Raw genomic sequence first — 24575 nt, forward strand, 5'->3', positions numbered from 1 at the left:
CCTGCGCGCAAAACATGGCCGTCGTTGTGCCGGCTCTCATTCAGGAGATTCGGCGCCTGTGAACTTGTGTGTTCGCCCAAATGTGTTTATTTTGACAAAAGCGGTGCGTGTGCTTGCATTAAAGCACATCGAGTGCAGCGACATGACATCTATCATCAAACTCCACGCCATATCGGGCGTTCAGGACGAATCTCCGCAGTGCTACCTTTTGCAAGTGGACGAATTTAAGTTCTTGCTTGACTGCGGTTGGGATGAGTTCTTCAGTTTGCACGCCATTAAGGAAATGAAAAAGTGAGTGCCTGTGGAAGTGTCTTCAGGGGAAAGTCAGCAACGCTTTATAGACCACTCGCCTTTTTTTTTTTTCTACAGGCATAATTCAGCGACCCGAAGTTCTTTTTTGTGTTCTTTGACAGCGTCTGTGCACTTTTGAAACGAAGTTTTTTTGTTTTTTTTTTCTTTCGGCATGCTTCACTTGGCGGTGACATGAAAGTCACTTTGCGCTGTCCTCAAAATGCGTGGCGGAGATCGTGACAAATGTGGCGTTTCTTTTCTCTTTTTTTGTGGTGTTTTGCGCTTTTTGTGGATCCTTTGCACAGGGCGCATCTGGACTCGACGAATATTTGTAAATCTACAAAAACGTGAACTAAACAACTAGGGCAGCCACCGTAAAACAAACGGTAAAACTAAAGTAGCGGTAAAAGGTAGCGAGCAGAGAAAGCTAGCCTGTTGTGACTAGTTTTACATATGCGTTTCACGAAATTTGACTTACAAAACTAGCGCTGCATGCTATGAGGGCTCTCGCTCTGTGCTGTGCAAGAAAATTAAAAGTGCTTTGCAGCATTAAACTCCTGTACGAGCCTTTTGCAAGCTGGGTACAACAAAGTGAGTGATTTGTAGCATCTGTGCACACAGTTTGTGAGGTTTAATCACAGAGCGGAAGTCATTTTGTGGTGTGTATTTGCAACACTGCACACCATATCGTATCATGTCTTCGTGGTGATGTTCAAAGACAGCCTCTATCTTGCTGGCAGCCAGTACAATTTCTGGGCTGAAATCCTCCCAGCACACACCTGTGATTGGTCGCAGAAAAGCAAATCACATTTTGTCATCAAAACTGATTTTTACTGCTTTCATGATCGTCTTTCATGATCGTCTTTCAGGAAAGACCACAGTTAGAAACTTTTATCAACGGAAACTTTTATCAACGAAACAGCCATCAAGAAGTTCAGTAATAGGCGGCAGGTGAATGCCACAGGGTGGCCTAAGTTTACCAGGGTTTAATGCGTCATTTCAAGGAAGAAAACACGAAAGCGAACACCTGCAGGCAGTGGTGTATTTTAGCTACTTTTTTAAGATAGTCTTCACCAAAAGTTGCTGCACGAAATTTCTGTGCATTGAGCAATAAACGCAGTTTCCTGGGCTGGAACAGCAAGAATAACAATTGCAGTTACATAATAGGATTAGTAAACAACAAAATAATCAGAACAGTCAGGTGTAACATTAACAAAATCACATTGTCAAATAGCCGCCGCGGTGGCTCAGTGGCTATGGTGCTCGGCTGCTGACCCGAAAGACGCGGGTTCGATCCCGGCCGCGGCGGCTGAATTTCTTTGGAGGAGAAATTCGAGGCCCGTGTACTGTGCGATGTCAGTGCACGTTAAAGAACCCCAGGTGGTCGAAATTTCCGGAGCCCTCCACTACGGCGTCTCTCATAGCCTCAGTTGCTTTGGGACGTTAAACCCCATAAAACCAAACCAATCACATTGTCAAATAATCAAACAGAACGTGTCAATCAATAAACAAAAAAAGGTTAATGGAGGAAGGGAAACAATGTGCATCCTTGGAGGGTTTCGTTAGCAAGCTCGAGACTTGCACCCGCGCGCTCGACATGTAGACCACTACGGAGCTTATCTGAATTTTCGTCACACTGTGCACAAACTATTGTTCATTGCCTCTGCTTTTGGCTGTGTCAAGCCACATGTATCTTTTAAGCTTAGCATTCTGAAGTGCTTAGTAGCCAAGAACAGCTGCAAGAAATAACAGGAACTGCTCTCATGCTGCAGTCAGTCACTGGCAGGGGCCAGGTCAACCAGGCAGTTCTCTTAGTAGCGACTAAAATGAACTGTGTTGGGAGAACTGGAGCCATAAAAAACTAAAAAAAAAAAAACATTGTGCTCATGACGCTGTTAGCTGCCTGCAAAGGCAAGTGTTTGGAGAATTTCAGCCAGAAAATTCTTCTTGCTGACAGCAAAATAGCTGCTGTCGTGTTCAGAATGATTGCTTTTACTGTTGCCGTGACTGCTGAGTGATTTTCAGGGTCTAGTGAGGCAAATCAATTAAATGAAAGCTGGCTTTCAAGGACCGTGGGCATGTAATTTTAGTGGCATGTTTTTTTTTTTCATGTGATGTGTAAGACATTAGAATACATGGTTTGTTATGTGGTATTCGCCTACGACCACTAAATAATTTCTAATTGAATTTATTCTGTTATGCTGTGATTTCGGTTTCATGAACCGAATGATGGCTGCGACGTGTTGTTGTGGTTGTGTTTAGGTCATATGAGGCCCTAAAAAACAAATATAATCATTGATACGTAGTTTTGATTAACTACAACACTTAAGCCAGCCTCTTTCAAGACCTGGAATGACAAGAAATGACCTATCAGCAGTTATACAGGAGATTTGTCATTCCTCACGGGACCTAAACATCAACTAAAGTTCACACTCATTGTTCAACTGATGAAACCAGAACCGAAACAGCCATCAAGAAGTTCAGTAATAGGCGGCAGGTGAATGCCACAGGGTGGCCTAAGTTTACCAGGGTTTAATGCGTCATTTCAAGGAAGAAAACACGAAAGCGAAAATTTGGTGACTATACTCCTTTAATCCAGTAATATGCGTTGTGGGGCTAGTTGGTTCATGCTCAGATTTCTTTTATGCGCAGAGAAAGACGACACAATAAGACAAGGTAGACAGGACAGAGCGCAAACTTTCAACTGATTTTATTCTGGAAAAAGTACATGACATTTATACCAAAAAGGAATGGATAGTCATCAGTGCCACGTGCAAGCCAACACCCGGGAAAAGCACATAGGAAGGGCACAGGTGACTCACCTCTTATGTAATTTATCTAAAAAGGCAAAATCTTTATCATATATTGTCACAGATGGTGCACTGACACATGAACTACCGCTTTTCCTTATATGGTAGGCCTCGGCCAATTCTCGCGCAAGCGTGTCAGTGCTCCTGCACAAGATGCTGGTGCCTTGGAGCGTTGCATCACACAGTTTTCGTGCTGTCTGTTTTCTGTCGTTATCTTTTCCACACTCACATCGCGATCCTGTACCGTTCTTCAAAGACAAATTGTGTGTTCCCTTAGCCGCTCATTAACACATCGGCCCGACTGCCCAATGTACACCTTTCCACACTTCAACGGAATTTTGTACACTACCCCTTTTTCACACTTCACAAACTTATTAACATGTTTGATTTTGCAATCTGAGTTGCGGCTACCATGTTGCGAAACTAGACGACACAGTGAAGAGAGTTTTTTTGGGGCCGAGTTTCCTTGGGAAGAGAGTTTCCTTTAAGTTCCTCATGTTCACAATTGTTGACAGGGTTTGTGTGAATTTATTGCTTCGTTAGTTAAAGTTCCTTGAATAAGTGGTTTTCTCTTTGAGTTTCCTATGGCACATCCATCAACGTGGCTTCACGGCCATGTCATGTCATGTCATCGTCCCTGCAGGCATGCAAGCCAAGTGGATGCAGTGCTTCTTTCATTTCCCGACTGTGGTCACCTGGGGGCGCTGCCATACCTGGTGGGACAGTGCGACCTCAAGTGCCCCATCTATGCCACGGTCCCCGTCTACAAGATGGGCCAGATGTTCATGTACGACCTGTTCCAGTCACGCCACAACATGGAGGACTTCACCCTTTTCACCCTCGACGACGTCGACGCCGCCTTCGACAAGATCATTCAACTCAAGTACAGTCAGACAGTCAATCTCAAAGGTGAGCGGGTAGCATGTCTGTAGCGCGTGTCTCCCATAGTTTCGCTTGTGTGCGGCAGTTTTGCATTTCATTGCCATGCACTGGGGGACCCGTTTATACAGATGACATTGTTTGCCTGCACTTGGTTTGTGATATTTGCAGTACCTTCATTAAAAATAATTGTTTTCATTAAAAAGACACTAATTGCAACTCCATCTAAGTTTTGTCTTTAGGGAAAAATTAATTGCTGGCTTTTTGTGGCAGTGTTGATGTTTGTATGCCAGAAATGGATGCATTGATTGCTGAGAAACTCAGATTTAAAAATGGAACATTTTTCCTCACCACTCAATTCAAACTCGGGGCGTCAGCGATAAAAAAGGGACTCGGTGATCACTTCCTTGAATGGCAGTGTAACCCAGCCTCGGAGATCTGCGCTGTTTCTAACCTCACAACAAACTTTCTGAGCTACTCCTGCATCTTGACACGAATGCTTGGTGATGGCTTGCATGCAGGCAAAGGCCAGGGCCTGTCGATCACCCCACTTCCGGCCGGGCACATGATTGGCGGCACAGTGTGGCGCATCGTGAAGGATGGTGAGGAGGACATTGTGTACGCAGTAGACTTTAACCACAAGAAGGAGCGGCACCTCAACGGCTGCGCCCTGGAGACCATCACCCGGCCATCTCTGCTCATCACCGACTGCTACAACGCCAACTACGTGCAGGCACGCCGGAGGACGCGGGACGAGCAGCTCATGAGTAGGCCGGCCTACCTTTCTGGGCTGCTTCTATCAGTCAGACACTTAGGACTACTTTGTTCTCACATATGCCGGTGTCCTGAATAATGAGCCGTGCACGTCGTATATCCTTTTCCTGTTGTGTAGTTGTGTGCTGATATCAACTTCCCTTCTCAAAGACAAAGAAGACAAAGTTTAGGCATGAGAGAAATCGAGAGTACTTTGTCCCATCAGCACTGATTGTTGTCAGCATGCAGCTGTAAAGGTGTCATCTGTTCGGTTGTTGTCACTTAGATTGGTTAGTCAGAAGAAACTGTGACAGTGTTAATAAGGGTCGAAAAACTTCGTTAATGGCTTTTAATGGAAAAGCAACCCTCCAGTCACTGCTCCAACTTCTACCTTCTCTTTGCCGGTAAATGCTTAACCGTGTTGCTTGGTTTACAATTCTGCTTGTTTTTCGGCATCCCAGTTTGGGGAATTTCTAGTAATCCCAAGCGGCATCTGAAAAAAAAAAGAAAGAAAAGCATTGCTCATGAGGAAGTATTGATGACAACTTCTCAACGTTCTTTGCAGCCAACATCCTGCAAACTTTGCGGAATGGAGGCAACGTTCTGGTTGCTGTGGACACTGCTGGCCGTGTCCTCGAACTGGCCCACATGCTGGTACGACAGAACTCTTTGTGCTTGGTTTACTCTTTTATCCTAAAGGCCTGACCACTAGGCAGCGTTTCTTCAGTGTCACATCAGCGTCTCAGCTGCCGGCATCGCTGGAGGTGAAATTTGGATGTGCCTGGAGCGAGGCAGCTTAGGGAGACGCAGATATCTGGCAAGGCCAGGTCTCGGCATTGGCACCAGGAATACCTCGTAGGTGCAGATTGGTTAGGACCAATGACTGGCCACACATTGGCAGCGACTTCCAGATTGATCCACACCACTGCTGTACTCAGCCGCGCACTTAATTTTATTCGAAGAAATTTCTGCAAGCCCCCCTTGAACTTAAAGAAATTTTATACTTGACCAATGTGCGTCCAGTATTAGAATATGGCTGTTCTGCTTGGGATCCTTGCACGAAGCAAAACATAAACGAGCTTGAGCATGTGCAGAAACGTGCAGCCCGCTTCGTTTCGGCCAATTACGACTTCAGAAAAAGTACCACAACAATTAGGAATGACTTGCGTCGGCCACTGCTTGAAACCAGAAGGAAATATCTCAGATTGTGTCTCTTCTATAACATATTCCAGGGTAGAACAGGTATTGACAGGGACATATACACATGAATCCACCAACTTACGTATCTTATCGAATCGATCACTCGATGAAAATCCGGGAATACAGGTGTAGGGTCAGCATCTTCAAATACACTTTCTTTCCGAAGACAATTCATGACTGGAATAATTTACCTGAACATATTGTTACTGCCCCTCCTTCATCGTTCTCAACTCAATTGTGTTCCATGTCTAACTTCTGATGATTTTGTAAAATGTTTTTTATGTTAAGGCGGAAGCCTTTAATGCCTCATCGTTGTAAGCAGAAGTTGTCGACAGAAATGTCATGCTTTTCAATTGGTCGAAACGGTCGTGACGTCACAGTGCGCAAATTTCAAACGGGGCCAATTGTGCTTTGGCTAGTAACCATGCAATTAATTAAAGGGATGGTATAGCGATGCTCCAGGTAAATGAGTCTCAGTTTAGTTAATTAGTTAATTAAGCAATTAGCCTAATTAACCTTTCTAGTCAGACCAGATAAATAAATAAAATCGAGCAGGAAATTGGTCGAGGTGGGGAATCGAACCTGGGTCTCCAGAGTGCGAGACGAGCACGCTACCTACCACTCCGCCAGCTCGATAGTTTAGAATGAGCAAAGGCGTGTCTAGTGTCTTCCCTGTCTTCCTTCACTCCCATCTTCCTCCCTTCCCTTACAGCGAGGTTCAGGTGTCCACCGATATACATGAGACAGATGCATTTCCTTTCCTCAAAAACCAATTTACCGATGAGCAAGGTGTACAGCTGAACAGGCGATGGCGTTCTGTGGAGTTGGGTTCCACTCAGAGGCGAAGCTTAACATCTTAACCACACATCAGTGACACAAGCAGCAACCCCGCGCTTAAGGCTTCCGCCTCACCTCACTTTAGGTCAACAAAGTGCTCCCCTGAATTTTTTTTGTCACCAGAGCATCCGGTGCAGTTTGGCGTTTTCTTTCGCTTTAGTTCTGGTGTATATTATTAGGTCGTGCAGAGCCTGCGTATTAAATGTATGCAACAGAATCATACTTCTTTTTTTTCTTAGATGTTTTAAAGGAAGTGTTGTTGACGTGTCAGTAACCGCAGTGTATGAATGAACGTATGTATGCATGGATTACTTTTGTTTCCCTTTCTTTCTGTACTCCCGCCTACAATAATGCCCGTTGGGCACTGTAGGTACTGTAAATAAATAAATAAATACCCGCCTTAGGCGCTGCCAGTTTTTGTGAAGGCAGCAACGGCCCTTCAGTCCCCGTGCTGTGGTCCTCCGCGATCTCTCCACACCCCCATCTGGAGACACCAGTTCATATGCCCTCATGCATTTGGCCACCATCTCCTGCAAGCGCCAAGCAACAACGCTTGTTGACGAGACGGTGATGCAACGTGGAAGAAACGCTGCCTTGTGGTCAGGCTTTAACCAATGACCATCTGTGGCTAACACTGTCATCCCTGTGAGATGTAATGTCAGGTGCATGTCTACTCTCAGGCAGTGTGATTCCCTTGTGTGTTGTTTCGCTGTGAAATGAACTGTGTGGGATGCGCACAAACCGAAAATTATGTCCACATATGTAGGCCATGCTTGCAGTGGCAGCGGGAAGCTATGAGTGGTCCGCTTACGGTTCCAGCGGCTACCACTAGGGGCTTTCGGTGGCACCTCCTACTGACAGGGCATGCAGCATATATTATTGAAAGCTGTTAGTTGTACAGCTACCTTCTTTCAGAGGTGTTAAACCAAATAAAGCATGTTCTTGTGTGTAGGCTCATGTGTGGCTTGAAGACCACTCTGGTTATGGCAGACTCGTCTGTGGTTATAGTCTGTTGTAACAGTATTTGGGTTCTGCAGACTTCTTCCACGACAGATCGAAACCTTGTACAGTATCATGGGCTGTTATGGTCGGTTTATGGTGACATTTTTTGTTTTAGAATTCTGTCAGGCTGATTCCTTGTGCTCATCTCACAGGAGCAGCTCTGGCGGAACCAGGATTCTGGCCTGATGGCTTACTCCTTGGCCCTGCTCAACAATGTCAGCTACAACGTGGTCGAGTTTGCCAAGTCACAGGTAAGCTGTAAAGATGCCTTGAAAATCCTGTCAAGGAACCATGCAGACCGTGCTGTGGTGGCAGAATTCATTGTACCTTATCTTTGTTGCATATTTTTTTGGTGTATCATCACCTTCATGCCCTGTAATAGGTGCTTCAGTATACTTGAAGTAAATAAGTAAGTGCAGCAATTGGGAGTGATTTCTTCTGGTTGTTTTTTTTGTTTTGTTTTGTTTTATTTGTTCCTCAAGACAGTGTCTAAGAGGAGAGAACCATTGTTCTCCCGCATGGCTGATTAGGACATCATCATTACTAGTCACTTGGCTAACGTGTCATAGTTGAGGAGGGATTCAGTGCATATGACTTGAAGTCGGCTAGCAAAACTGGTATGTGGTAATCTCCCTGCTTGCAACTAGGATTAATTTTTATCTACAGAGTTAAAGAATGCTGCTGCTAATAACACATTGAAGGTTGTCGCTGCATTGAGAGTTTCGCACCGGCTTGCCGCATTTGTGGATTAATGTGGAAGAAGAGGTGTTGTGTTTCTCATTTCTTTCCAATCTAGGCTGCTACTGCTCTTGGCTGCATACGGTAGTGTGATTATTCAAAGATAACGATTAGTGGTTTGGCGTCATGGTGTTCTCTTCCGTTGTCTGGACAACCATACATAATGGGACTTGAATGCGACAGAAGCTATGACCTACGAACACTGGAGCAAATGTGCTACGCATTGTCCAGGTGGAGTGGATGAGTGACAAGGTGATGCGGTCCTTCGAAGGCGCCCGCAACAACCCCTTCCAGTTCCGGCACCTCCAGCTCTGCCACGGCCTGGCCGAACTGGCCAGGGTTCCCGAGCCAAAGGTCAGCGCTTGTGCCTCTGAATATAGCATCAGCTTCGGCTGGTCCCTGTGCTTTCTGTGGCTGTGAAGTTCTTGCTCATGACGTGCCCCCCATGTAATCCGTATCTGTGGGGCACCTGTTCATTGAAGTCCCACTTTTCATGATGTTACTGGGACTATGCCTTCTTGAGGAAACAGGACAGGGCGAATAAAATGTCTCTGCACAGCATTGTTTTAAGGCGAAAGCCTTTAATGGCCCATACTCGCAGCTATGACTCTGTCCGTCTGTCCGTTACATGTTTGTGATTTGTGGTGTTTACAACAGATGGCGCCACCCATCCACATGCTATGCATGGTGGCAATCGCCACCATCCCGTTTCAAAGGGGGCACTCCTATCCATCCATCCATACATCCATCCATCCTACGTTGACTTCCTGCCAACGCATATGCACTTCTCCTTGTCCAGCGTAAGGACGTTGGAGAGCATTGCGGGAAAGGCTTTCGCCTCATCGCACTTTAGATCATGAGAGTGCCCCCTCGAAATTTTTATCCTATCCTGTTTCTTGAAGCCAGCACGAAACGGACACGCCTTCTAATTTTTGTAGCCAAAAATCTAAATATTTTTGCTATGGCACTATCCCACGTAGTGGACACCCCCAATTTTCATTAGGTTTTTTTTTTTTTTTTTCAAGGGGTTGGGGGGTACTCAAGAGAAGGGCACTCATTGTTGGAGTAAACAGAGTCAGAAATTCAGGTGTTGAAGTGTGGCCCTGTCGAGGTGTCAAATGTGGTGCAGTGTTTCGAGACACGGCCGTCCACAGGTGGTGCTGGCAAGCATGTCGGACATGGAGTGCGGCTTCTCCCGGGAGCTCTTCATCCAGTGGTGCAGTAGCCCACGCAACAGTGTGGTGCTCACCAGTCGCTCGGCGCCCGGCACGCTCGCACGCCAGCTCATCGAGAACCCACACCAGCAGTCGCTCACAATCACGGTGAGAATCACGCTCACGATCATGGTCACGATCACGGTGAGAGGAACACTCTGCCGCTAGGCCTCCTGAATCCTGTGGTGCACAATTTTAAATTCCACTAATTAGAAAAAAAGAATACAGTCGAACCCTTTTATAGTAAAGTGGTTCGGACCAGCAAAAATCTTTACTTTATTAGGAAGCCGCTGCGGTGGCTCAGTGGTTATGCTGCTGACCCAAAAGATGCGTGTTCGATTCCGGCTGCAGTGGTCAAATTTCGATGGAGGCAAAATTTTAGAGGCCCGTGTACAGTGCGATGTCAGTGCTCGTTGAAGAACCACAGGTGGTCGAAATTTCCGGAGCCCTTCGCTGCGGCGTCCCTCATAGCCTGAGTCGCTTTGGGACGTTAAACCCAATAAACCAGACTAAACCAATTTATTAGGGTCTTTACTATATCAGTTGTTGGTGATTGCATGACTTTGAAGCTGCTCTCTGGCAATTAATTGGCTGCTTACTAAACAAAGTGTTGGTTTCTAAAAAAAAGCACTCACAAATACCTTCCTGCCGGCTCCTATTGTTCCTTTAAGTGATAATTATTTATTTTCAATTATCACAATTCATGTCATCAGAATTTCAGCTTTGTTTACCTCTTGAGGAAGTACCACATTTGCACTAATACAATGCAGCTGCTAATATAGCGCGAGTTTTATTTCATGTGAAAACCAAAGTTTTACTTAAACACAATGTCATTTTTCGCAGCCTCAGCATCGTTTAAAAGGGAGTTGTTAAGCGCGTGACACTGCATGAGCAGTACCGCCGCTTCCCTGTGCTTTGCGCTGCCGTGCTGCGAATGTTCTCCCTTTTCTTCCCTTCCCTACTTTCCTTTCTCAGTGCCCGCTGCGCCTTCTTTCTGTGTTCATAGCCAACTTTTTTTTTTTTTTTCGTGTGCGCCGCGTGCTTTGCCTCATGGCCTCAAGGACTTGGAAGTTTACTTCTCCTCACAACTTCCGAGCATAGTGGTGAAGCTATCTCAAAGAGTGCCATATTATTGTTTTTGGTATCCATTTACCTCCGAATGTTGGCCTTGCATGTGCCTAGTTGTCATCATTCTGCGGGAAGTATGTTGCCGCGGTCAGACACCCTTTACTGCTATAATGAAGCAGTTTATAACTAAATAATGGATGTAATGTAGAGGTCGGTGTGGAGGTCGCTCAGGAGGCGACCGCGGCCACGTTTATTAAAGGGCTCCCGGAAAGGATTGATTGATTGATTCAATTTTATTTCTCAACATTCATACAAGGCATGTTTGTGAAAACATCTGGATCCCTAGCTAAAAGCTAGTTGGGATCCATGCAATTCAGTTTAAAAGAAAAATTTCAGGCATAACAAAAATTACATACATATAAAAGCTCATGAAATTAGAAAGGCATAAATGGGTACATAGACAGACAATATTCAGAGCACCAAGCCTCTTTTACAAACACACAAAAATACATGAAAAGAAAAAAAAACGCTGGTTTCACTCATTGTTTATAATATTTCTTCAGTGACACAGGAAAAGTATTACAATGTTTGAGTTCACTTGGAAGCTTGTTCCACAGCTTAATACCAACATGGGCCATCCTTCTTTCTCCATAGACATTTTTCGTTTTCGGAAGAAGGAAATTTCTATGAGTGGCGTTGCGAGTGTATAGTATTGGGATACAGAACAGCGATGAGTGTAGCGGATAATTGTCCTTAAGGCATGTGTGTATTGTCAAGACAGTCCTGTATTCAAGTAATGATTATAGTGGCAGTATATCCATCTGTTTAAAAAGAGGAGCAGTGTGGGCGTTGTATCCTGAATGTGAAATGAATCGAATTGCCCTTTTTTGCAAGACCCTAAGTGGTTCCAAATAAGATCGGTAGGCGTGGCCCCATGATTCGATGCAATATGATAACTGGCTTTGAAAAATTGAGAAATAAATAATTCTGAGTATGTCATTACTAAAATAATCTCGGCATTTGTACAGTGCAAAGCATGCTACAGCTTAACTTTTTACAAAGCGCCTGTATGTATGGCTTCCAGTGTAGGTTCTCATCTAGAATTATTCCAAGGTAGGTAATGTTATTGACAAGTGCAATAGATGTTCCCAGCCATTGCACGGAAGGCAGGTTTTCATGTATTTCAAGGAGATAGTGGCAGAGCGGCGGCGGCAGTATCCGGCTGAGGCCAAGGTTCCGAGCATTCTTTAGTGCATGCTCACCGCTTCATCTTCCTTGTGCATGCTGAAACGGTAGCTCTACAGCAACAAAAGAATAGCTATTCCCCTTAGAAGCTCGTGTAGAAGACCACGAATTTGATATCTCGTTTTTTTACCGGTTGAATTTTTTCTAAAACAGGATCTAACAAACCCCAAATGAATGTCACTAGCTATTTCGAGCTGAGTGTGTCAATAAGGGCGTAGCACCTCCATAGCCATTTGATGCGACGGACTCAAATTACCACGCCATAAACCCACTCTGTAGCGAAGCTACAGGACAAGCTGACATAGCTGCCAGTCCTACAGTATGTGCAGTGATGTGACACACTGGCCCAATATTAAGGCAAAAGCCTTTAATGGCTCGTACTCGTGGCCATGACTCTGTCCATCCGTTCATTACTTAAAACGTTTGTGATTTGTGGCGTTTGCAACAGATGGCGCCACCTATCCACATGGCACGTATTAAGGCGAAAGCCTTTAATGGCCCGTACTCGCGGCCATGACTCTGTCTGCCCGTCCGTTGCATCTGAAGTGAAAGTCATAACTAGTCATTACTAGACGCAAATCATGACTAACTAGTCATTAACCAGAAAAAAAAAATCCTAAAATCTTGTGCACGGCGAGAATCGAACCACCATCCTTCCGTTCCATAGCAGAGCGTGCTAGCCGCTATGCTACGCGGACTTCCTGCCAACGCATGTGCAGTTCTGCTTGTCCAGCGTAAGGTTGCTGGAGGGCGACGCGGGAAAGGCTTTCGCCTCATCGCACTTTAGATCACCAAAGTGCCCCCTCGAAATTTTTTAAGCCATGAGCCTTGTTCAGCTCAGTTCCGCTGCCTCACAGGTGAAGAAGCGCGTCCGCCTGGAAGGCTCCGAACTGGAGGAGTACATGCGCAAAGAGAAGGAGCTGGCCGCAGCTCGTCACAAGGCCGAGCGAGACACGTGAGTATGCGCATCCGGGTCTCCTTGTTTCCCGTTTTTATGGTCGGGTGAAACTTAACTCCGCTGTGGAGCTCCGTCCTCATCCAGAACCGCCACACAGAATTCCTCCACGACAAAAATGTTGTTCGTTGTTAAAGACTTTCTTGTTACTTTAACTCGAACCTAATCGTAAGACGAAATTATATGTAGCGGCTGGCTTGTTGCTTACACATACTGACGACTACACTTGTGTTTGTGTCAGTCTTTCTTGTCCGTGTCGCGACTGCGCTGGAGTCGACGAAATTACAAGTTCAAGATTTTTGATGCACTAGGTTGTTTAATGCAGTCAGACATTAAAGAGGTGACTTTATTTACTGTTGTGATTGCCGAGTGAAATAATACAGGCGCCGCGCACCATGGCCTATATTTACCAACTGTTTATTTCTTTTTTTAAGTCTTATGCTGCTACTGTTTATCTCAGTATAAGTTTCTGTGTCATGCCTGAATCATTCCCTCAATGAATGGAACCTGACTTTATCCTTTGGCTATGTCAAACTCATGCGGTAAATGTAGATTCGGAGGCGTAGTACGATGGCACAGAAAATGTAGCAATGATACGCTCACACATAGGCATGGTAGTGTCGCTGACTAACTGTAGACTTGTCTATCATAGCCTTTGTCTAGGTGGCATAGGTAGGCCAAGTGGTAAACAGTGTAAGTCTGCAATATGACCGCAAATTCCTGCAGGTTGCCACATCACTGAAGCAGTGCGCAGTTCACTTTTTACGCGACGTGTACTTTCGATCGCACTCAACATGAGCTGCAATGTACAAGGTGCGGTAGGAGCTCATCTCCCAAAACAGTGTGGGCCTAGTGGTGCTGGAAATTGATGCAGTTAGCAGTCAGTGTAAAGGAGTAAGCGTACTTTGAATGTTGATGTACTGCTATGCATTGTAAGTCATATTGAGGTTCGTAGTACACAGGCGCACGTCTCGAGCTGTTCCTCTACTATTGCAGGGAGCTGGACGTGTCTGATTCAAGCGAAGAAAGTGAGGATGACATGGATGTTGACGAGAAGAAGCCTCTGCCGGAGCCTAAAGGAGAGGTAGGCAGCTGCTGGTGTCACTAGTTGAGTTCTCATTGCCAAATTTTTAAAATGGCCACGGATACCCTAAGTGTTGGCAAGCTGTTTGAAGTCTCAGAGGAGTGCTTTGTGAAAACTGCAGCCTTCTCTAACATGTGCCAAGACTAGGCGTGGTGTTCTTGTCAGATGTTTTATACTGTAGTGCGTGTTGTGTAATGTTTGAGACGTGTACACCTATCATTGTAAGTGCATGCAATGCTGCTTGGGTGAAGAAGCATAAACTCTAATTTCTTTGTACAGTAGAACCCCGCTGTTACGTTCCTCACTGCTGCGTTTTCCCGGCTGTTACGTCGTTTTCTTCGGGTCCCGGCATAGCTTCCATAGGATCCAATGTATTGGGAACCCCGCTGTTACGTCGTAGCCGAGGAAACGATCCCGCATGATACGTCGCAACCGGGTTCCCCGAACCCAACCGGGCAATGCGCGCCAACCGTCATTTTGATTTTTGACGAGTCTTGGCCAGGCTTGGCTACGGAACTGGCTGCAAGAAGCCGCACGCCGCCACTAGATGGCTATCTGCCTCGCGCGCCGAACGCGGCGATCTTTATCGTGGGAGGTGGTGAGGAGGAGGGGCGCGGCTGCGGTCGCTTATCAGCCCGTCTTTTCTTTCACTCTTTCTTTTTATCTTTTAACTCTCCTTTATCTGCAAGTGACAGCGGTGGTGGCTCGGCTGGAGCCAGTCCAGTCGGCAGGGCCCGTGCAATTTCCTTTTCATCCTTCTCAGTCTGCAACAACATCTTTATTGTGCTTTGATGGCGTGATAGCGTTGAGTAAGCCGAAAGGGCTTTCCCTTGAGGAAAAGCTGGACGTACTAAATGCAGTCGACAGGCAGCCAGGGTGGCTTACGCGGAGCAGCGCGGCGAGCAGCCTACGAACATTTCAGTGCTTGACGCTGTGCACGTCGCTTCAGCGTGGACTGCAGTGAGCGCGTGAACTGCACAGCACTGCTGCGTGCGTGTGGTGTGGCCGCACCGCAAAGCGACGCTGACAGCAATGCGGCCTTTGCTATTGAGAAACGCGTTGTTCTTTCCAGCGAGCGAAAGAAACTGCAATCCACCATTCTCGATTTTTTAAAGTCCTAGGGTCAATTTGCGGAAATAAATTGTTTCTAGTCAAAGCTGCACTGTTTTCATTAATTTTCGGTGCTTTCCTCACTGTTGCATTTTCCCGGCTGTTACGTTTTTTTTTCCCGGTCCGGTGAAAAACGTATGAACGGGGTTCTACTGTATCTGGGGCATCTTGCCTTTGGTTCAGCGTCACACTTTTTAGTCAGCACACCTGTAGTTGGGCTGTATGAAGTGATGGCATTAAAAGAAGTTTCTTCCCCAATATATTCAGCTGCACAAACTTTTCACCGAGGGTGGACATTAATGCCTTGCCTACATTTCCTTGTGCTGCAGGTTCTGCATACATGATGCCTTGCAAGAGTATCAAATATAGTTTGCATTTGTGAATTTCATTCCGGTTTTATTTTGTCTGCCGCAGTCCAAGGCCAAGAGCATGGGCTTCTTCAAGCAGGCCAAGAAGTCGTACCTCATGTTTCCGGTGAAAGAGGAAAAGATCAAGTGGGACGACTATGGAGAAATTATCCGGTCAGTGGGTGTTGTCATGTATATTTCTGTTCAACTGCTGTCGGTTTCGTGTTCTCATTGGGTTTTATTCTGCGCAAGTTTCCATTTTGCCTTGCCTGTGCTGGATAGTGTTCTGTTCCCTAACGGAGGTGTTCTTTTTTTCCCATTCTGTAACACAGCAGGAAAACAACGGCGAAAGGCTGAGGTTACTGTTAGCTGCAGGCAGGATTAGTGTCGTTTAGTACTGCCGGCAAATGCTGCACCATCGTTGCACTTACTGTATTTACTCAGTTGTAACACGCACCCGTTTTTCACTGTCTGGAAAAAAAAAAAAGAAAAAGTGTAGTGCCTTCGTGCACGAGATTTTTTTCCTTCGATAAAAATCAATGAATCTTCTTCTCACTTGGAACAGCCAACCTTTACTGCAGTTGCCCTAATGTCCCGAAGTAAACGGCACCACTGCCTGGCTCCTTTCCCCATCTGGCCGACAAAATCATCACCACTCATTGTCGCGGTCAGAAATCTCCTTGTCGCTCTCCATAGCCCAAAGCATTTCATGCTCGGTGCCGTTCATGGCCTTTGAAATTGCACACTTCTTGGAGGCCTTGTTAACCTTGGCAGATTGGAACATGCACCACGCAAGCGAGGCACGCTTGATCGCGTTGCGTGGTGTTTCTTGAAACTGGTCCTTCTTCACCCGTTGAAACCCTTCCGAGTCAACTTTGCTTCCACCAGACATGCGCATAAGTTTCAGGAACACCAAAAGCATGTGAGGTGGTCCAATTGCCACTTGCGTCCGCCTACTCCATCCTCCATACCCAATCCATCTCCCTTCTCCTGTGAGGCCGCTCTGCGAGTTGCTCAACTACCTGGCCAAACATGGCTAGTGAGCAGAGCCCTTCGTGAAGCCCAGACACATGGACTCTTGGGCAACTAGGAGCCCACCCTTGAGGACCTTCTTTTATTTTCCGCTTCAAAATAAAGTTACAGCCACCATCACCTCCAGGCACAAAATCACCTTTTTTTGTTTTTTGCAACCCGGCGTCGTCGTGAACTTGGCATGTCTTCGCAACCGTCGCTTCCATGCTGGCTCAAGTCCAGATTGGCTAAGTCCAGGTTGGAGCCTTGCTGGCCATGCAGTTCAAATGTTTGTGAGGCCTGTTGGCATTCGTGACTGCTGTAGGCAACGTGGTGATATCAACGCACTAAAAATGCCAACCCGCCATTTTGTGATGCTGATGTCATAGGGTGTGTTGCTGGCGTAGTTTCATTTTCGTACTCAATTGTGACATGGATGTCATTTCTAGATTATTTTTTTCCTGAAAAAGGGTGCTTGTTAGAGTTGAGTAATTATGGTAGGTAATTAGGGTCGACTATTTATGGCACCATTCTGTAACCTAGCCGTTGTTTGTCGCAAGAAGAGAGGAGTTTTGTAGCAGAAGACTGATTGCAAGAAAAAAAAAATCTTCCTTGTCACTTCTGGTTCTGCTGGCAGGCTTCAAACTTACAAAGCTCTATCTTGTGCATTATGTGTGCAGGCCGGAAGACTTTGTGGTGGTTGACAAGGCAGCTCAGGAAGAGGAGGCGGATGAGACCAAGGCTGAAGACGATGACCTCACACAAGGTGAGTGCATGTTCGAATGCTGCAGCCATTAATCCTTTAACTGGCCTGTCATCAGAACTAATATGGCCTCAGCGATTGACGCCTGCCAGGTCACTCATCTCTGAGGTTGCAGCGCAACACTAATGGTGACCTGTGCAAGCCTGTACTACCTAGATAAGCCTGTTGTAATATAACTTGAAGGGGCATTGAAGTTGCTTTACCGTAGCTATTGCTTTGTAATGTTCGTGAGAATTAAGTTATGTTTGCATTTGAAGGGGTGTGTTGTTTTCTTTGTTCTATCTGCAATTTTATTATGCACCACTTAATTGTACCATAGTTGAGCTGTATGCCCTTCGTTTCACTGGAGATTTTATTCCTACAAGGACAGTTTGCTGTCAGTTTGCTTTGAAAGCACGAGTGACCAGTTTTGGCCAGCCAGCTTATGTGCTACCGTGCACAGTGAAGAAATTCAGAGGCAGTTTTAAGTGATTTTATCTATACATGTATTTTATTAGAAAGAACTACAGTTGAGAGTTTAGTGTGGTACACTGTATATAAGTGACACTACAAGAAAAAAATGAGAGGCAACCACGTGACATAGGAGGGCATAAACACAGATTCAGTGCAAACCATAACGTTGTTGAAAACAACTCTTTCAAACCTTGTTGGGCGTTGACCGAAGCATTAAGCTAGTTTTGGTGAATTATAAGTTTGGCATCACTGAGATTTTCAGTGTGATCGAGGAAGCATGAGGTTTGTTTCTAGAACTTGGAGCTAGCTTTAGAAGTCAGCACTTCACCAAAGCTGCTACGAAAGCTGGTGGCTGTTCTCGCTGTGAGGTGCACTGACGTACCATGGCATGATGTCCTACTGGTTTGAGCAGGAGGTTCAGGGTTTGATCCCCAGTTTTGGTGGGCGCTAGGCAGTTTTCCCCATGGGTACAAGTTTTTCTTGGCCCGGTGCTTTACTTTCTGTGGGGTGAAATGCTTGGGAAAAAGCAGAAAATGTGTATGTTGTGCTGCATAATGCAAGAACCCAGTTAGTAGCTGCTTCACATTGCTGTGTGCACGATGTTGCTTCCTTTTACTGTCATTGCTTTTGGCACGCATTGCGTGTCTCGCCCGTTGTGTATTCATGTCCACATGCCTCTTGCATTGTTGCATTAACATTCATATCATCGTCACCCTCACTCCTCCTACCCTGTCACACTCCTTCTCTGTGTGGATATCTACGCCAGCGTCGTGGATCTGGGGAATGGTGTCATTAACAGCTCTCGCTGTAAGAAAGGGTTTTCGAACCCGCCTTGTGGAGACGAAACATGTCAGCCGTTGCGTTCTTGGGACAAACCTCTCTCGTGCCATTAAATATCAAATAGTTGTTCATCATCATTACTTTTTTACAGGAGGTATCCCGGGGCCTGAAATGAGTACAGTTGAGGATAAGAGTTAATGGAAAATGCCTAAGTAATTTGCGATTCACTGATTACATTGCCTTGCTAAGTCATTCAAGACATGAACTGCGAAGCATGATCAATGAGTTAGACAGGTAGAGCAGAATGGTGGAGCTAAAAATTAACATCCAGAAAACCAAAGTAATGTTCACCACTCTAGCAAGGGAACAGCAGTTCGCAATTGGTAGCGAGGTACTGGAAGTAGTACGAGAATATGCCTACTTAGAACAAGTAGTGACCGCTGATCCGGACCATGAGGGGGAAATAACTAGAAGGATAAGAATGGGGTGGAGCGCATATGGCAGGTTCTCTCAGATCATGAATGGTAGCTTACCAATATCCCTCAAGAGAAAAGTATAGAACAGCTGTATCTTACCAGTACTCACCTATGGTGCAGGAACGTGGAGGCTAATGAAGAGGGTTCGGCTTAAGTTAAGGACAACGCAACCAGCTGTGGAAAGAAAAATGATAGGTGTAACAATAAGAGATCGGAAGAGGGCGGAGTGGGTGAGGGAACGAACGCGGGTTAATGACATCCTAGTTGAAATCAAGGGGAAGAAATGGGCTTGGGCAGGGCATGTAATGCGAAGGCAAGATAACCGCTGGTCCCTAAGGGTAACGGAGTGGATTCCAAGAGAAAGCAAACGTAGCAGGGGACGGCAGAAAGTTAGGTGAGCGGATGAGATTAAGAAGTTTGCAGGGATACGGTGGCCGCAACTGTCAAAGGACAGGGTTAATTGGAGAGACATGGGAGAGGCCTTTGCCCTGCGGTGGGAGTAGTCAGGCTGATGATGATGATGACTCGTGCAGATGTGACAGAGGTGCCGACCAAGTGCCTGGAGACCTCCCTGCAGCTGGACGTGAATGCGTCGCTGCAGTTCATCGACTTTGAAGGTCGCTCGGATGGCGAGTCGGTGCGCAAGATTGTGCAGATGATGAAGCCGCAGCGGGTGATCCTGGTGCGCGGCAGCCCCGAGGCGACCCAGGCCATGGCCGCCTTCTGCCGGTCTTCAGGCGCCGTCCAGGGCCGCGTCTTCACCCCGCGGATGAACGAGGTGCGTGCTGCTCTTTTGCTGTTTCATCCGCGAGTAAGCTGGGCAAGGAATTGCACACAGGCAGCTCCAATATGAAAGGGAGTGTGTCATCCACATTCAGCCAATGTTCACTTTGTTCTAAACAATTTTCTGCTCTGTTCATTTAGTGCTGTGCAGCTAAGACAAGACAAGGTGCTTACAACGGACAAAAACAGACTTCAAAGACTGAGCACGCTCTGTCTTCATGGTCTCTGTTTTTCACCCCTGCAACCTTATTAATATTTTTGGCACGCTAATTAAACACAGTGCACAGCCAACTAGCCCCCTTGCTGCTTTAGTTAAACAGTTTTCTTTTGGATGGACATTTTCATGGTCCATGGCTTTGGATGGTTATGGAATGGCCGATAAGGCATTTGTAACTTCAGTGTAAAAGTAAAAACAGTATTAGTTGTTGTGTGCGAGCAGACTGTTCCTTTTTATATTAGACCTGCCTGTGCCGTGAATACTGCAAAAGGGGAAGTGTAATCACCCGCAGCAGAGGAGCAAGTGTTAATGAGAGAAAATCTTCAGGAATAGGGAGGATGTGATTGGTGCTAAAGAGGGCATAGGATTTTGTTCTACGGTAGACCTAACCTAACTGATAATGTCGATGGTTTGGTGGGTCTCCGTGCCTTTTGCAGCTGGTGGATGCGACGACCGAGTCACACATATACCAGGTGAAGCTGCGTGACTCGCTGGTGAGCTCACTGCAGTTCTCGCGGGCCAAGAATGCTGAGCTGGCCTGGCTGGACGGTGAGATTGCAACCGAAGAGCACCTGGCCCCCGATGGAATGCAGGAAGATATCCTCGGTGAGTGGCATCTGTCACTGGTGCCTTCCAGTGATGCTGCCGGAGACACTAACGCTAGGGAAGGACCAACACTAGTGATAGTGTCAGTTGTTTTTTGTTTTTTTTTGGTCATTAAAAAAAATAATACCTAAAACCACGAAATTAGCTGTATATATCTGTCTCAAGGAATCCCTACTCCTTTGATCTCGCCACACTGTTACCACATAGCATGCTTAGTTTTCTGGCTTGGTTTGGTTTATGGGGTTTGGCGTCTCAAAGCGACTCGGGCTATCAGGGACACCGTAGTGAAGGGCTCCGGAAATTTCGACCACCTGGGGTTCTTTAACATGCACTGACATCGCACAGTACACGGGCCTCTAGAATTTCGCCTTCATCGAAATTCGACTTCCACGGCCGGAATCGAACCTGTGTCTTTCGGGTCAGCAGCCGAGCGCCATAACCACTGAGCCACGTAGTTGTTGGAAAGCAGGTATGGTAGATTCAAATCAAGTTTCAAGAAGGGGCACCAAATTATCTTCTTAGAAGCACAGGAAGCCTTACTGGCATGTGGTAAATGTGCAAACTGTGGCTGGGCCTATACTGTTCTCATAAATGTTAAGTGCAAACATGAGTTTAGCTTTGGTGCTGCCTTTTGCAGGATTATGTTTTTTAATTTCAAGAGATCCACAATTCCATTGAGAAATGCGTTGTTGTTTTTAACTTAGTATTTTGGTCTGTGTAACATTTTTTTCCAATTTCTTTTCCTGCAGTGTTTACTGTGTGACATGTACTGCAGTTGTTTTGTTTCTGTTGTGCAATGTGTCTTAACTTTAACCCCGCTCTTGCTGAAGGCTTTGCTGCAAAGAGCCAGCAGTCCTTTGTAAATAAAATATAAAATAAAATAAATAAGCATACGCACCCTCTACAAGTAGCAAACATAGTTTGTGTCCACTAAAGGAAAAATTGATTACCTGTAACCTTACAAACATTAAAGCATTCAGCACCCTGGTTTTAAAACGCAAGGCTTATAAAGAACTTCACGTTTGGTGCGACTAAGAAAGCTGTGCTGGTAGGGTGCTCTAGCACACTTGTTTTGTTGATATTTACATGCCCCAGCCATGTTATCATGTTATTTTTGCTTTGTTATAGATGTGGACGAGCCTCGGGACAGCATGTACATACTCCAGCCTCTGCCACCTAGTCAGGTAAAGTTTGTTGCACTGCGTGGCATTGTGCCTCTATACAGGGGACATCACAACGACATGACAATGAACTCTACATCAGGAATGAATTGTTATTGTATTGCACTAATGCAAGCAGTCAAGCACATTGTCTTGATTGTTTTGTAATTTTAATTGTACTCCAAACCAAAGTTTCACAAAGTTGTGGTTAAGGCTTCTTCTTCGTCGAAACAGCATCTGATACTCATCAGGCGATCAGGAATGTAATGTGTACTAAATGTGGTTGTTGCTGTGTTGACAAGTTGAGCGCAGCAGTTCAAAACATTCGCCGGCACCCGTGGGCAGACTGAACCTCTGATCACTGGCCTACTAACGAGGACAACGCTAGTTCTGTCAGATTCTCACATGATTTCTCACATGTCAGATTCTCACATAGTACAATCAGACCTCAATTTAATGAACACGTTTGTTACGAATTATTAGCTATCAAACTGACCCTAAATATTTTGAACAAACACAAGCAATTTTTACTCTTTATATTGGAAGCGTTTTGTCATAAAGCCGATGTATCAAACTGCCAAGTGCCAAGCTGCACCCACTGGGATGGCAGGTGGCAGTCTTTGCCTTACTACGCAAGTGACCGGTGGTGCTGCGGCAAACATTCGAGCCACGAGTCACGCTTTATCTTGCACTTGCCAACAGTACCACGGATGATATAGCAGCGTGAACTTTTGGTAGCCAGGCTTTTGGCCCCCTTTTGCGCCTCTCTCGCCCATTGATAGTGCCCAGGAACCAGCGGCACGGTTGGTTGTAGCCTTCCAGCAGCGATCGTGCACACATAGACTATCGCAGATGTGACGAAAACTGTGACAGCTTTCGACCTGCCATCCCATTTATCACGCGACACCGCTGTAATGCAGAGAAGCCACCCTAGTTGGCATTTGACCTTTCACCGCCACTTGCTGGTAGGGAAGCCAACCTAACTGCTGTTTGGCGCTCAGTCTTTTGCGGCCTCAGCAATCTCCGCAAGCGGCTCTGAAACGGTGCTAAAACTTCTGGAAAGGTCTCTACCAGTTTCCGTCCTTGCACTGTCTAAACTGCACTCCTCTTGTGAGAGTGGCGAAATTTTGTATTACGAATTTCTGCTGTGTCAGACTGTTTTATGATTTTTTACCTGTTCGTTATAGCAAGGTTTGATTGTATTTCACTTTCCTAGCATTGTCGCACATCCTTAAGCTGATGTACATGATTTTAACATGATGGCAGACATCCTCAATTTTCACCATGTCATTGCTGTAACAGTAATACTGGATGTAGTGTTAGTACAGATAGTTAGAGAGCAAGCACAAGTTTTGGTCGCTACAGGAACAACTGTTTTGTGTGCAAAGCCGTGCTGTGTTGTTCGTGCCAATGTTGGTACCAGTGTTTGTACCAATGTTCATGCCAATGTTCGTGCCAATGGGGCAAAAGGACTGGTCACATTGTCAGGTGCTTGTGGCTTTTTCTTCAGCTTGCTCAACAGTGACAACTTTAGTACTAGTACTCATTCTTGGCCAAATTATAACATCCGTACAACTTTGCAGGTGCCTGGGCATGCGACTATCTTTGTTAATGAACTCAAACTCTCCGATTTCAAGCAAGTTCTCCTCCGTAATGGAGTCCAAGCTGAATTCTCTGGTGGAGTTCTCTATTGCAACGGCATCGTGGCTGTGCGAAGGGTCAGTATCACCGCTTGTGTCGAGCTATATGCGTTGTCTTAACTGAAGAAATGCAACTTGATTCCACCTTAAATATTGTGCATCATGCAGAAAAAGAAAACATTACAGATTGGTTCTAGTGTGTCTACCAAGTAATCATGAAATGCCGTTCACTAGAATCTCAGGTAGTGGAGGTGACCTTTTCAATTGTCTGTAGTCTCTGTTATTGAACTCGAGAGTTAGATGTAGGTCATTGTAGGGTGTTTAACATCCTGGCAAGCGTTGTTCCCAGAATTGTGTAAAACTTTTCAGGCAAAGCGTGAAAAACTTGTATTTATACAAATGCAAGAAAAATAATAATCTAAAGGCAAAATTGTTGCCTCTGGTAAATTCAGAGTGTTTATTATAAAAAACTTGTTGCAACTTTATGGCACTTTGATGGGAGGTGCATTAATTTTGGTCCCAGTTGACAGAATATGTTTAGAAAAATATTTACATATTTTTGCATTACTTAACTAGAATATTGTTGGTACCTTGCATATTTTCCATTTGAGTGACTGCTGTAGGTGCTTGGTAGTTTTGGAATGTTTAGTAGAAGTTTTTGCAACATAAGCAGACACATTTAAATAGGTATCTTTTTCATGTTTGCTTTGTGAGCTGTGTGATTTTTTTTTTTAGTGAGGCAGTCGCAAAAATGATTATTAATTTAATTCAGCTCTTAAATGTCACACTGTTGGACTGCTTGTCTGATAGCTTGCAGCTTGCACGGCCTTTTTTTTTTTCTCATCTGATTCTCATTTTCCTAACTTTTTACAGAACGAAGCCGGTCGAATCAACATTGAAGGTTGCCTTTGCGAAGACTACTTCAAAGTCCGTGAAATCCTGTATCAGCAATACGCCATCATTTAGAAATAAAGCCTCATCATTCAACACACACTTCTGCATCTTGCAAGGACAGTTTGCATATTTTATTGTTACCTAAATTTTTCATCCGATTACTAATTTGTCTCACCATTTCATTGGAAAACCTCGCCTGCCATTGGTCAGTTCTTTTTCACCGAGGGCTGCATCCTTGTAAAAATAAAATATCATTGTC

The 24575-nt window shown here is 45.4% G+C and overlaps 1 protein-coding gene across 1 annotated transcript; it reads left to right on the top strand.

Annotated features, from left to right (window-relative positions):
* Cpsf100 (cleavage and polyadenylation specificity factor subunit 2) lies at positions 1 to 24415 on the top strand. Its single transcript, XM_089561497.1, has 16 exons — positions 1 to 291; positions 3745 to 4010; positions 4502 to 4747; positions 5299 to 5387; positions 7925 to 8023; positions 8742 to 8864; positions 9665 to 9832; positions 12895 to 12992; positions 13989 to 14076; positions 15601 to 15707; positions 17225 to 17310; positions 19550 to 19794; positions 20454 to 20622; positions 21751 to 21806; positions 23366 to 23500; positions 24296 to 24415. The coding sequence occupies exons 1-16, from the start codon at positions 143 to 145 to the stop codon at positions 24386 to 24388; spliced, it is 2217 nt and encodes a 738-aa protein (XP_089417623.1). The 5' UTR covers positions 1 to 142; the 3' UTR covers positions 24389 to 24415.
* Positions 24416 to 24575: the final 160 nt, after the last annotated feature.

This window comes from Amblyomma mixtum, chromosome 9 (genome assembly GCF_055824585.1).
Source record: "Amblyomma mixtum isolate Tamu chromosome 9, ASM5582458v1, whole genome shotgun sequence".
Classification (NCBI taxonomy): Eukaryota; Metazoa; Arthropoda; class Arachnida; order Ixodida; family Ixodidae; genus Amblyomma; species Amblyomma mixtum.

Bases quoted from the DNA above. Each gene is read 5' to 3' on its own strand.
- Cpsf100 (XM_089561497.1), top strand. From the start codon at position 143: ATGACATCTATCATCAAACTCCACGCCATATCGGGCGTTCAGGACGAA. The intron at 20,623-21,750 runs GTGAGTGGCATC...GCTTTGTTATAG, and splicing joins AATGCAGGAAGATATCCTCG to ATGTGGACGAGCCTCGGGAC. The intron at 21,807-23,365 runs GTAAAGTTTGTT...ACAACTTTGCAG, and splicing joins AGCCTCTGCCACCTAGTCAG to GTGCCTGGGCATGCGACTAT.